The following is a 12176-nucleotide window of genomic DNA, read 5'->3' as shown; positions in this document are numbered from 1 at the left end:
ATATATATATATATAAAATCTGTTCAATTCAGTTTATTCATAAAACACCAAATCACAACAATTGTCTCAGGGCACTGTACTAAAATAAACAAGTCTAATAAAGCCAGCGGATTGTGTTGAATCTTCACTTCCTCACAGTCTCCCATCCTGAGCAGCACATTGGTGACAGTGGAGAGGAAAACCTCCCTTTTAACAAGAAGAAACCTCCAGCAGAACCAGGCTCAGGGACAGGCGGCCATCTGCCTCGACCAACTGGGTTTGGGCTCAGGAAAGAGACACAGGCAAACACAGAAGGACAGTTCCAGGTGTATTTTCTTCTGGAAGAGAGACAAAAAAACACATTATTGATAGAAATAATYACAATAAACATGTAAAGAAGAGAGACTAAAGACAACAGCAGAGTGAGGAAATGTGGTCAGTTTGTGCTCCAGCAGTCTAAGTCTGTAGCAGCAGAAATGAAGAATAATTCAGGAAACCTAAGTCTAACTATATGATTTATMAAAAAGGAAAGTYTTCAGTCTAGCTTTAAAAGTACACAGTGTCAGCCTCACGGACAGAAACTGGAWGTTGGTTCCATAACACATTCTACTTTTAGAAACTCACAATATTCCTACCAGAACAAACTAAATATTCAGGCGTCTGTAACTAATAAATTTAATTGAACTGAATAAACCWTTATTGTCATTGTACCACAATGAAATAACAGTTCAGAACACCCTTTCACCCAAACCCCRTAAATGTTAGTTTCTGAGGCTCAGGAGTAATTACATTGTTACTGACAAATAGAGATGCTGGTTTAATTGTTTAAATGTCTGAGAAACAGCAGGTTAACGGACCACCTGCCCAGACCCCATGTGCTGCCCAGTCCAGATTTAATTCATCCTTCTGASTGACCCATCGTGACTTCATTAATGGGGTTTCTAACTCTAAACCCAAAGTGTAGTTTTTTGTTGAAAAAATAAATAAWTATAAAAGGGGCAGTTTTCAGTAACAAATTMGTGGACGTAAAAATTGTGGTATTTTAGAAGCAGTAGCTTGTTGTGTTTTTACCGTCTATGTGGAATGCTGGGATGCCACCTYCTGACGGTGTTGTGGATGAAAGGATTAACCTTACTTCACCTCAGGCCAGCTAACAGGATAGATGAGCTCCAGCACTGCAGGGATAGACATAAAAAAGGTGTTTTGCTAAAACTAGACGTCTGTAAATGATACCAGAAGTGGCTGACAAAGCCATGGTACTTTTCTGTGACAAACAATTTGATTTTCATCCATTTCTGGTTCAGTTCTGACCTTTTTCCTTCTGTGTCTCAGAACAATGTCAGGACCGAGGCCTGTGGTGCTGAGCGGCCCCTCTGGAGCCGGGAAGAGCACTCTGCTCAAGAGGCTGATGAAGGATCACGAGGGAGTCTTTGGATTCAGCGTGTCACGTATGTTTGTGCGCCACTTAGTGATTAGCTTCCATAACATCGTCCTCACCTGAGGAGGAAATAAGACACAATGTTTAATTCAGCTCAGGAAAGCAGATGTTTGTTTTACACCTTGGATGGTCTTGTCTGCTTTTTAATGATGACATCCTTTTCTCAGACACGACAAGGAACCCTCGGCCAGGAGAGCAGGACGGCAAAGGTACAGTACTGGCACAAGACTTGGCTTATTGGTGGCAAAGTGGGTGATGTTTTAGCACCTTAATGCTTTATTAGGATCACCTTGCTCTGTGACACAACATACCAGAGGCATGGAGTTGGATTTAAACCTGCATAAGTGTGATAAATTACCCTCAGTAATATAAAAAAAACTGTTAAGCACCTGGAAGGATTGGACAGAATTTTGTCCACATGCTGACCAATGATGAATGTATAAATGATTCAATTAGCAAGGAGCCGGCACCACTTGAACAGACACCAGAGAGACGACATGGTGGCTTCACAAGTGGAGCAATAGTGTTATCAGGCAGTTGCCAGAACATCCGATAGTCAGTCAAAACACTGAGTGAAGATTAGCAGACACAGAGGATGCTCAGTAGACATATTAGACAGCACTACCAGACCAACCGTGGTTGCTTTGTGAACTTGCATGAGGTTGGGTGGTAGTTTGTTGCAACTACCTGTCTTGTTGGATCTACAGGTGTCATAGTGTGTCTCATAGTGGTCTGATGTCCAAACCAACGAGAACGTAAGGGCACCTACAAGTCCTAAATGTTCTGGCTACACAAGACGGCCACATGTCATGTTTCAAGCATTACAATACCATGTGACAGTGGTGTCCAAAGTCTGTCCTCAAGGGCTGGTGTCCTGCATGTTTTAGGAGCTTCCCTGGTTCAACACAGCTGAACCTAAGTAGTAGCTTTATTGGTAGGCCTGCTCAGTATGCCATCAAGGTCTGCGGAGGCCTACTAATCAAGCACAACTTAGGTTTGGCTGTGTTGAACCAGGGCAGCTCCTAAAACATGCAGGACACCAGCCCCTGAGCCCTTGCAGGACACCACTGCCATGTGACATCTGTACCTACATCCAGACCAAGGTATTGAACTCTGGGTCATTGATGACTAGTATTTAGCCTGGCCATTGCCTTCCTATGTAAAACTGCTTGATTATAATCTTCCTCTGCTCCGTCTGGGCTTTCTCCCATTGACATGGATTTCTCTGGTAGAATTTTAACCTGGCCAATCAGCAACCTAAAGGAGGAGTTGTGAACAATGACGTTGATTTTCCTTGCTGTTTTAGAATTGTAGTCTGCCTGTAGTTTAGCAACGGCAGTGGTGGAAGTAAATGAAGCCATTCAGTCCACGATGACAAGGCTTCCAAATAAAATTTGTCTCGTAACGCCTGCAGCTCTCATTTACAGCCATCTCCTTTGGCTGGGTACTTCTCTCTTCCCAGTAGGGGGTGGTTGTTTTCAGCACAGGCAATTTCCAATTAGCTTCTTGGCGTAGCTTCCTTCACAGTCACGTTGACGCACTGCAGATGTCATGATCAAAGTTAACAATTGGGTGAAATCAGATCCAATCATTTACAACTTCAACAGAGTCCACGCCTCTGGCAAGCAATCGTTTCTTAACAGCTGAGAGTCCAGACCCTCTATACGAAGCAAAGTGTAGAACAAGGGGCTGGTTTGTACCAGGCCAACCAATATTAAGACTACCAGTTTCCTTGTGTGCAGGCTCCCGTATACACAAGAGCAGGAATGGCTGCATTTAGAGTTTTGCTATAACTGGGAGAAACTGGTTTTTGATAAGTCAGAGATTACTCGAGTCTGCTTTACCTTGGATGACCATCGCATGAACATATGGTGGTGTTGAGGAGAAAAGGCTAATCCTGCTAAAGTTATAGAGTTACACACCAGCATTACTTCTGGCATCATGTTGAGGGGAACAGTAAAGACAGACATTAAGGGCACCATGATTGCACAATTGTTAGTGCACTGTATCTGCTTCAGTGGTTCCCTGGTACAGTCTTACTTCAAGATGGCACCTGTCCACATGTTGAAGTCCTCCTGTGGCCAGCCTGATCTTCTCCAAAAAACATGCTTGGGATCAGCTCAGACCTTAACTCCAACTTAGAGTGAATCTTTGGAATCTTGAGAGCCAGGCGWATTGGTTGTAGGACAGGATGCAATGACTATGACTTCATTCTGCAATTGCCACTTGTATCCAGGCTTGAAAGACTGACATGAAACCAGCAGTGTGTCCACACAGCCTACTATGTTATCCAGGATCTGTGGTTAGCTCTGTTGCCTCACATCAAGAAGGTCCTGGGTTTGACCCCTGGTTTTGACCCAGGGCCTATAAATGTGGAGTTTGCACATTTTTGTACTTGTGTGGGTTTTCTCCAGGTACTCCGGTTTCCCCCACACAGACCAAAACTCGCATGTTAGTCTGTCTCCAGGCCAAGGTCTTCAAGCAAAAGAGATGTGATCTATTTGCCTAGTTCCTTCTTACTTCTCCATCTAGGTGCCTAAAGTTTTTTTTGTCAATGAGTGTTTCACTCATTGACACAAACAGTAACTGCCCAGTCCACAAAGAAAGTCACTCTTCTTACTCCTGAGTGAACTACTCAAATGGTTTTGTCATTTTGTTTTATTCCCGTCTTTTAAAAAAGGGATATATCTCTTTCTGTGCCTTTTTTGCTCTCTCTTCGTAGGACTGAACAAACTCCCTATGCTTCTGGGGGCTACTTTACTGCCTGTAGCAGACGTTCTTTCCTCTGAAGACTTAAAAAAGTCAACCCCATTGTCATGTCCAAATGAATCAGAAACCACAGACAAAGGTGATTCTTGATCACAGCTGTTAGCAGAGGAGTGGGGGTTACTTTCATTGTCCGGGGCATTATCATTGGATTAACAGACCAAAACATTAATAAATTGAAAAATGCACACTAAATTTAGAAATTGGAATTAGACAGTCCACACTTTGGAGTAAAAAGCTTTTGAAAATATCCCCCTGAGATGCCTCTTTAGTGATTCCTTTTTCCAGTAACCCATGTTTGTTTCAGCTCCTATTTGTGTGGTCATTTGAAACCCTTCTGTTACTTCCCTTCCCTTTTCTTTTTTTTTTTACTGAACTAAACAAATTTTAACTTGTGTATTAACCCTACATAAAGAATTTTGCCCTGTTTGGGCTATTTTAAAACACACCCTGCCCATTTTTTAAAAATATTTTTGATCTTTTCACTCAGTTCGTAGTTTCCTCTCAAATTGTTATTTTAGTCTGAACCAGATTCCTTCATGTTGTCATGCTACTGATTGTCCATTAGTGATTTAGGTAGTAATGTCTTTGCTTCTAAAAATTTAGTTTGGGTATGACCATAATAATGCTTTCAGTAAATTTTGAATGGCATCTATTAAAACTAAATCATACAGGAAAAATAATTTTTATCTGCAAATAAGTTATAAGCTGTCAATATCTTACCTGCAGTAGATAAAGATTAGAGTGTTGACAATTTGAAAAGTTGTCATGGAAGAGTAAAGCTAAATCCTAACAGTCTGGGACCATGTAGATTTAAGCAGTCCTCTACTGTAAAAATTTACACATCTTTATTTTACATTAAAGACTTTTGGAACATGGTTAAGAGTACTCAGTTAAACTATTTAAGATAGAATTTGTCACTTTCATATAAAATTTTTAAGATTTGAATTGTTTTTGATGTCTAAAATCCAGAATAGGCTCCAAATACAGCGGGTAAAATAAGTATTGAACACGTCACCATTTTTCTCAATAAATATATTACTAGAGGTGCTAATGACATGAAATTTTCACCAGATGTCGGTAATAACCAAGTGATCCATACATACAAAGAAATCAAACCATAAATGTCCAGAAATGAAGTTATTTGTAATAATGTGGAAWGGCACAGGGAAAAAGTATTGAACACATGAAGAAAGGGAGGTGTAAAAAGGCATGGAAAGCCAAGACACCAGCTGAACTCTCTCAGTAATTAGAAAACAAGCCTGCCCCTTGTCAGTGCAAGTTAATATCAGCTGGTTCAGTCCCAAATGATGGCCAGGTATCACACAAGAACCATCTGATGATGGGTAAAAGTAAAGAGCTCTCTCAAGACCTTCACAACCTTATTGTTGCAAAGCATAATGATGGCATCGGTTACAGAAGAATGTCTAAACTTCTGAAGGTTCCAGTGAGCACTGTTGGGGTCATAATTCAGAAGTGGAAAGAACATTATTTCACCATAAACCGACCACGACCAGGTGCTCCTCACAAGATTTCTGACAGAGGAGTGAAAAGAATTATCAGAAGAGTTGTCCAAGAGCCAAGGACCACTTGTGGAGAGCTTCAGAAAGACCTGGAATTAGCAGGTACGATTGTTTCAAAGAAAACAATAAGTAATGCACTGAACCACCATGGCCTGTATGCACGCTCATCACGCAAGACTCCACTGCTGAAGAAACAGCATGTTGAAGCTCCTTTAAAGTTTGCTGCACAACATTTAAACAAGCCTGTGTAATACTGGGAGAATATAGTCTGGTCAGATGAGACCAACATYGAACTGTTTGGATGCCAGAATACACATCATGTTTGGAGGTCAAATGGCACTGCACATCAGCCCAAWAACACCATACCAACAGTGAAGTTTGGAGGTGGGAACATCATGGTGTGGGGCTGTTTTTCAGCATATGGTACTGGCAAACTTCAAATAATTGAAGGAAGGATGAGTGGAAAAATGTACAGAGACATTCTTGATAAAAATCTGCTTCCATCTACCAGGATGATGAAGATGAAACGTGGCTGGACATTTCAGCAAGACAATGAGCCCAAACACAAAGCCAAGGAAACTCTCAGTTGGTTTCAGAGAAAGAAACTAAAGCTGCTGGAATGGCCCAGCCAATCACCTGACCTGAATCCAACAGAAAATCTATGGAAAGAACTAAAGATCAGAGTTCATAGAAGAGGTCCACGAAACCTTCAAGATTTGAAGACTGTTTGTGTGGAAGAATGGGCCAAAATCACACCTGAGCAATGCATGCCACTAGTTTCTCCATACAGGAGGCGTCTTGAAGCTGTCATTGACAACAAAGGCTTTWGTACAAAGTATTARATAAATTTCAGWAAGYRTGTTCAATACYTTTYCCCTGTGCCATTCCACATTATTACAAATAACTTCATTTCTGGACATTTATGGTTTGATTTCTTTGTATGTATGGATCACTTGGGTTGTTACCGACATCTGGTGAAAATTTCGTGTCATTAGCACCTCTAGTAATATATTTACTGAGAAAAATGTTGATGTGTTCAATACTTATTTTACCCGCTGTAGATGAGCAATTACTTTCACTCATACCTTCAAATTGAGATTGTCTGAATGTCTACTGCAGGTAAAATACTGACTGCTCATAGCTCCAGATATCCTAGTTAAAAAKAATCAGATTTTGTTTAAGTTTTTTTCTTGTAGAGCTAAAATCATTTTGCATCTTTCAGACTACCACTTCACAACAAGAGAGGTCATGCAGGAGAGCATCGATGAAGGAGAATTCATTGAGAATGCTGAGTTTTCTGGCAACTTGTATGGAACAAGGTAAAAAACAAAACTATAAAATCCAATTAATGATAACAATCAGCTACTGTAGGCATATTTCAATTGATCAGCTGTTTTAAAATAAAAATAATAAAATGATGGCGCTCTTGAAAGTAATATAAAAGATTACAGGACCAAAGCCTTATAGGACATGCCCTTCAGTTTTCTAACAAGGATTACAGGAATGTATGTATGTATGTTGACCTGGTGACAGATGGAGCTTTAACCTGTAAGTCAAAAAGAGCAACACAACAGCTTAGCATCTCTGGAGTCACGTTTAATCTCTCCTCCTTACTCCGAAGATAACGCTCTCTGAATTCAAGCAGCTCRAATCAATGCAGATCCGTTTTTCAGCTGCTTCATTTAAAATATGATGATAATAAATAAAAAATATTCACCTTTTCTTCTCTTTCTTTTGCTTCTTTTAAAAAAAGTCACYGATGATGAAGAAACTAAATTCAGTTCTGCTTTCTACTGAAGTGGCTTTAAAAAATAAAAAAAAGATAAAATTACACAAAGTAATATTGAATTATATTTAACATTTCTTTATTACCTCCTGTACCCCCTTTTTTTAAAATGTTAGCAAGGCTGCTGTGGAAGACGTACGTGCCAAGAACCTGATCTGCATCCTTGATGTGGACATTCAGGGGGTGAGGCGGATTAAAAAGACAGACCTGAACCCTATCTACATCTCCATCCAGCCTCCATCCATGGAGATCCTGGTAAATATGTCACATTTAATACTATTAGTTTCATCTTTTCCTGCTCAGGATTTGATTAACAGAAGAGAAATCTCACATTCTGTTGYCTTTATCAGGAAAAACGTCTGAGAGACAGGCAGACAGAAACAGAGGAGAGTTTACAGAAACGTCTGGAGGCTGCACGCATCGATATGGAGCTCAGTATGTTTCTCTACAGTTTAGATTAAAGTAGAACCAAGATTTAAAAAAACAAATAAGATGATTTTCTTTTCTTTTTTTGTTTGTTTGTTTGCTAGGTAAAGAGCCTGGAGTGTTTGACATTGTTATCATCAATGATGATTTGGAGAAAGCCTACGAGGAGCTGAAAGCAATCCTCAATGAAGTATGTAATTATTATTGTTTTTTTTTTAAAAAAAGGTGTCGTTTTTAAGTATATTTTACAAATTTAAATCTTTTTTCTTCTTCACAGGAAATTCAAAAGGTTCAAGACACCAAGTAATAAGATAAAACTACTTTTTTTGCTACGTGTGACTCTGGTTGAATAAAACTGGATATTGACAAGAATCCATCTGAAATAAAATCACATACAAAAACAAGATTGTTGTCTTTTGTTTTCTCCCTATAGTTCTCTTTTGAAGTCAAGTAGTTTTGAACAGATTTAGAAAGGATAATGAGAAAGTCTGGGGTCAATWATGTTTTAAGTAAAAAGGCAGGCAATTTTCATCAATTTAATCAAATTTAGCCATAAATAAATAAATTTAATATGTTTAATCTGTTGGGACAGGATGTCACATGAGGAAAAATCAAACACCATGATTCAATACTTTTTAGTACTCTCAGTACTGCCACTTTGCTCACAATGTTAAATAAAAACAACGTAATTTCTAAACCCTGTATCACATAAACTACAATGAATCTTTTGCAGTAAGAGTTGTTTAAGATTACAACAGTCCTTTGTTTTAAGTCCTGTTTAAACACTAGTTCATTAGTCCAGCTAGAATTGAACTATTTCCCCAAAAATGTGCAGTTGGATTGTTTTTAGGCACAATGCAGACAGAGGTGAGGAGTTAAACAAAACTAAAATTTATTTGCCGACTATAGACAACATAAAGCTGTCATGGCAGCAACCTATAAAACAGAAACTAAAACCTACAGACTAAGAAMAGAGAATCAGAACAGCCTTACTTCAAACAGGCAAACAGCAGTACATAAAGGATCAGACTAATTGGCTGAAATGAAAACACCTGCACACAGAAGCAGAACGGGAACAGGGTGGGGCAGAAACAAGAACAAAACTAACAGACTAAACAGAAAAAACTAAAAACAGAACCAAATACAAAAATAACAAAAGGCACAGATCCTAACAAATGCAGTAAAAAGTAACAAAAAGGCACAGATTCTGCCATAATGTCATGCAAGGACCAATCTACAAGTTAGATGTTATTTTGTTCATTACTCTTTAGCCCGAGTCAGTTTAGAAATTAAATATACTGTCACTCAGAACAACTGAAGCATCAAGGAAAATCTTCAAATTTGCAAACAAATGGGTGATTTCGTAAAGAGTTGATACATTTCTGTATTTTTTATACTTTCCAGAATATTAAAGAAAACATTTTAGCTTTAAACCCAAACTTGTGCAGCAGAGATGGCAACATCTAAATTTCACAACCCATGCATTTCWGTGCAATTCACCAGCTCTAGCCATGAAAAAAAATAAAAACATCCTTTTATAGAAGTACACACAGAATCTTATTAAGACACATTGCATGTTTTGAATCAGGAAACATAAAGACTTCATGAAGCAGTTCTGGCTCTAGCGCACCAGAAAAAGGYAAACTAAATATTGTAAGGCTGTAAATTTACTTTCAAAAAGTTTATTTTTTTGGCATCGTAGCTTCACTGAAAGAACGGACCCTGAATCTTTGTGCGCACTTGATCTCGTTTTTCCTCTTTCTGCTGGAGGTAAACTTTGAGCTTATCTGTGGAGAAACACACTTTGGAGTATCTGGATTTGAGTGGGCCACGATGAGCGCGCACCCATGGGTTCTGGAGACACTCGGCCGCTGTGGGTCTCCCCCTACAAAAGTTCACAATAAAATAAATTTTTGTCTTAAAATATATAAATCATGCCTGATTAGTTTCACATAGAGACACTGACCAGGATTTGTTGTTCAGGCTGCTCTTCATGAAGTTTAATGCTCCCTCTGACAGACCRGGGTAACACCGTCCAAACTGGATCTTCCCTTTTTTTATATTTTTGTCTTGCTCCCAGCTGAGGTCTGAATGAAATGGACTGTCAGCGCTCAACCTAGTGATGTCAAAGATAAAAATAAATAAATAAAAAATAAAATAAGCTAATTAGTGCAGCTCTTAAACAATCTTGAGTAAAACTTTCATACAATAAAATTTTCCTCTGAAGTGGGAGTTGGTTCATATGCAGTACTACATTTTTTAGAGCGCCAGGTCATTTCTCTCATCCTTTAGTCATGAAAGTGTAGCCAGTCTAGCTCAGCAGACTAGTAAGATCAAGCCCCACACTGGGCGCCAATTGTTGAGGCAAAAGACTTCTTAAAGATGCCACTTGTTCAACAAGAAAAATGAGTCAAAAGGTTGACAACCAGCAAGCAGCATAAGGGTTTATTAAGGTGAACTCACAGTTCAGAGACAGAAGAGACAAACCCCATCTTTTCAGGGTCTTTCAGTTTTTATACTCTTTTAGCACATCGTGTGTTTGCCAGAATACATGCATATTTTCTCATGCAATCGACCCGTGCACAGTCATTAGAAAACATTTCTCCCAGGTCGCTCCAGCTTTTTGGCAAACCCTCTATGTTCATTCCCAACAATCCCACAAGACTGTTTCCCCCCAAAATCTACATGCAGACATGTTCTTTTTGATAATCACATATTTCTAGGCAACAACACACCTGTTATGGTCAACTTTTGGGAGTACTATCTGGGAGCGCTCCATCTAATTTTCTAGACCAAATATGGACTTGTTTTTGACGTTGGCCAGGTGGCTACACTTTCCTGACTAAAGTGTAGAAAAAAATTGTGTTGTTCAAAATGGCATGTCTTAATAAATGCAGGAATCCACTGGATTTCTTCTCAAAACTTTATTCTCAATCTTCTGACTCCAATCAGGTTCATAGTACAACACTCAGCACAGGCCTCAGCGTAAGACCTTGAGCTAAAAACACAACCAAAACATCCCAGCAGGCTGAATCTGAGCAGAGACTCCAAAACTAACAACTTCTTTTTCCTATAATAATGAACGGACCTTATGATGTATTTCTCTTCTTGGTTACACCCCTGGAGGTGTTACCTTTTACATCAAACATAGAACGTACTCACTTTTGTTTAGGCTAAAACAAAGAACACATGATAAAACACACACCAACTCTTTGTCTGTTTCAACCTTGATCAGAAAGTATAAAATACAATACTGCATATAATATTCAATTAATCAGTTACAAAATTTCCTTCAAAAGGATAAGGGGAATGACCTGGCGTTCTAACAAGAGCAATTATTTTGTACTGCGCATGAACCAACTTCACTACTTCTTTTCTTTATACGTACATGATGAAAGACAGAACTCCAATAGCCCAAATGTCAGTCTCAGGCCCGACTCCCTGACCCTCCAGGATCTCCGGAGCTTTAGGAAGGACAATATAAACTGACAAAACAAACAAAACCAGTGTGTCATCCACAAAATGCTTGTGTTTATTATTATTTATTGTCTTCATCACTAACTTTCTTGAATCTTTCTTTTAAAAACATGGGTAAAATTCAAAATGGGTGAAAATAAATGATAAGAAAAATGGACTTGGGTTTGCTAGGTTATGATAGGATCATCGTAGATGAGGATGAAGTTAGGCTCAGTTATTTCCATCCATCAATCAGTTCATCCATCCTTAAAGAAACTGTACCTTTCCTGCAACAGTCTGTTGGAAGGCCATAACAGTCAAAGGTTAAATATATTAAAATCACCTACAGTCTATCATTTGCCAAGCAACGCTCCACGTTCTTGCACAACGTAGAGAAAATAATGCTACCTTTGCTGTCCGAGAGGCCGTGGATGTGCTCGATGTTGAGAGGCTGTCCGGGTACGAAGGATTGAGCTGAGCCAAAGTCGACAATCTTCAGGCGGTTGCAGTCATCCACCAGCATGTTGTCCGACTTCAGGTCCAGGTGGATAATCCGACGGCTGTGAAGATAGTCCACGGCRCTCACAATCTGCAGCAGCAGCTCTGTGACGTGAATCTCTGAATACAGATCTCTGAAGGCAAACACAGACAGGTTTTTTCAACTCAACAGCAGCTCTGCAACATGATGTGATTTAAAGCGGGGGTATAATGTATTTTCCAGCCACATAGTTAAATTCTGTACCACAATCAAGTAACTATGTTACCTTCAGTTGTCAAGAAAATGCTGTATGTATATATATAT

General features: G+C 39.2%; 2 protein-coding genes and 1 long non-coding RNA gene across 4 annotated transcripts in view; 1 reads left to right on the top strand and 2 right to left on the bottom strand.

Annotated features, from left to right (window-relative positions):
* Positions 1 to 279: 279 nt before the first annotated feature.
* Positions 280 to 1368, bottom strand: LOC106511747 (uncharacterized). The gene is made up of 3 exons (XR_001309553.1): positions 1291 to 1368; positions 1051 to 1154; positions 280 to 317 (listed from the first exon to the last, which is right to left on the bottom strand). It is a non-coding gene; the product is annotated as an uncharacterized LOC106511747 (long non-coding RNA).
* Positions 1297 to 8322, top strand: guk1b (guanylate kinase 1b). Of its 2 annotated transcripts, XM_014000480.1 has the most exons (8): positions 1297 to 1427; positions 1585 to 1626; positions 4140 to 4265; positions 6929 to 7025; positions 7609 to 7747; positions 7843 to 7927; positions 8023 to 8108; positions 8196 to 8322. In XM_014000480.1, the coding sequence occupies exons 1-8, from the start codon at positions 1316 to 1318 to the stop codon at positions 8223 to 8225; spliced, it is 717 nt and encodes a 238-aa protein (XP_013855934.1). In that variant the 5' UTR covers positions 1297 to 1315; the 3' UTR covers positions 8226 to 8322. The 2 variants fall into 2 exon arrangements, with proteins under 2 accessions (XP_013855934.1, XP_013855939.1); XM_014000485.1 differs by lacking the exon at positions 4140 to 4265 and having other exon boundaries at positions 1312 to 1427.
* A 464-nt stretch (positions 8323 to 8786) lies between these two features.
* Positions 8787 to 12176, bottom strand: part of obscna (obscurin, cytoskeletal calmodulin and titin-interacting RhoGEF a) — a gene marked incomplete in the record, with an annotated part of 52438 nt that continues 49048 nt past the window's right edge. The window contains 5 exon segments of the mRNA XM_014000450.1: positions 8787 to 9803; positions 9885 to 10034; positions 11307 to 11403; positions 11657 to 11671; positions 11783 to 12006. Of these exon segments, the coding sequence (XP_013855904.1) occupies positions 9623 to 9803; positions 9885 to 10034; positions 11307 to 11403; positions 11657 to 11671; positions 11783 to 12006 (667 nt within the window).

The sequence above is a fragment of the Austrofundulus limnaeus genome, unplaced genomic scaffold (genome assembly GCF_001266775.1).
Source record: "Austrofundulus limnaeus strain Quisiro unplaced genomic scaffold, Austrofundulus_limnaeus-1.0 Scaffold8, whole genome shotgun sequence".
Lineage (NCBI taxonomy): Eukaryota > Metazoa > Chordata > Actinopteri > Cyprinodontiformes > Rivulidae > Austrofundulus > Austrofundulus limnaeus.
This window is presented reverse-complemented; position numbering and strand designations above follow the sequence as displayed.

Excerpts from the sequence above, each read along its gene's own strand:
- guk1b (XM_014000480.1), top strand. The coding sequence starts at position 1,316 with ATGTCAGGACCGAGGCCTGTGGTGCTGAGCGGCCCCTCTGGAGCCGGG. Across the intron at positions 7,026-7,608 it reads GGCAACTTGTATGGAACAAG|CAAGGCTGCTGTGGAAGACG; the intron begins GTAAAAAACAAA and ends TTAAAATGTTAG. Across the intron at positions 8,109-8,195 it reads TGAAAGCAATCCTCAATGAA|GAAATTCAAAAGGTTCAAGA; the intron begins GTATGTAATTAT and ends TCTTCTTCACAG.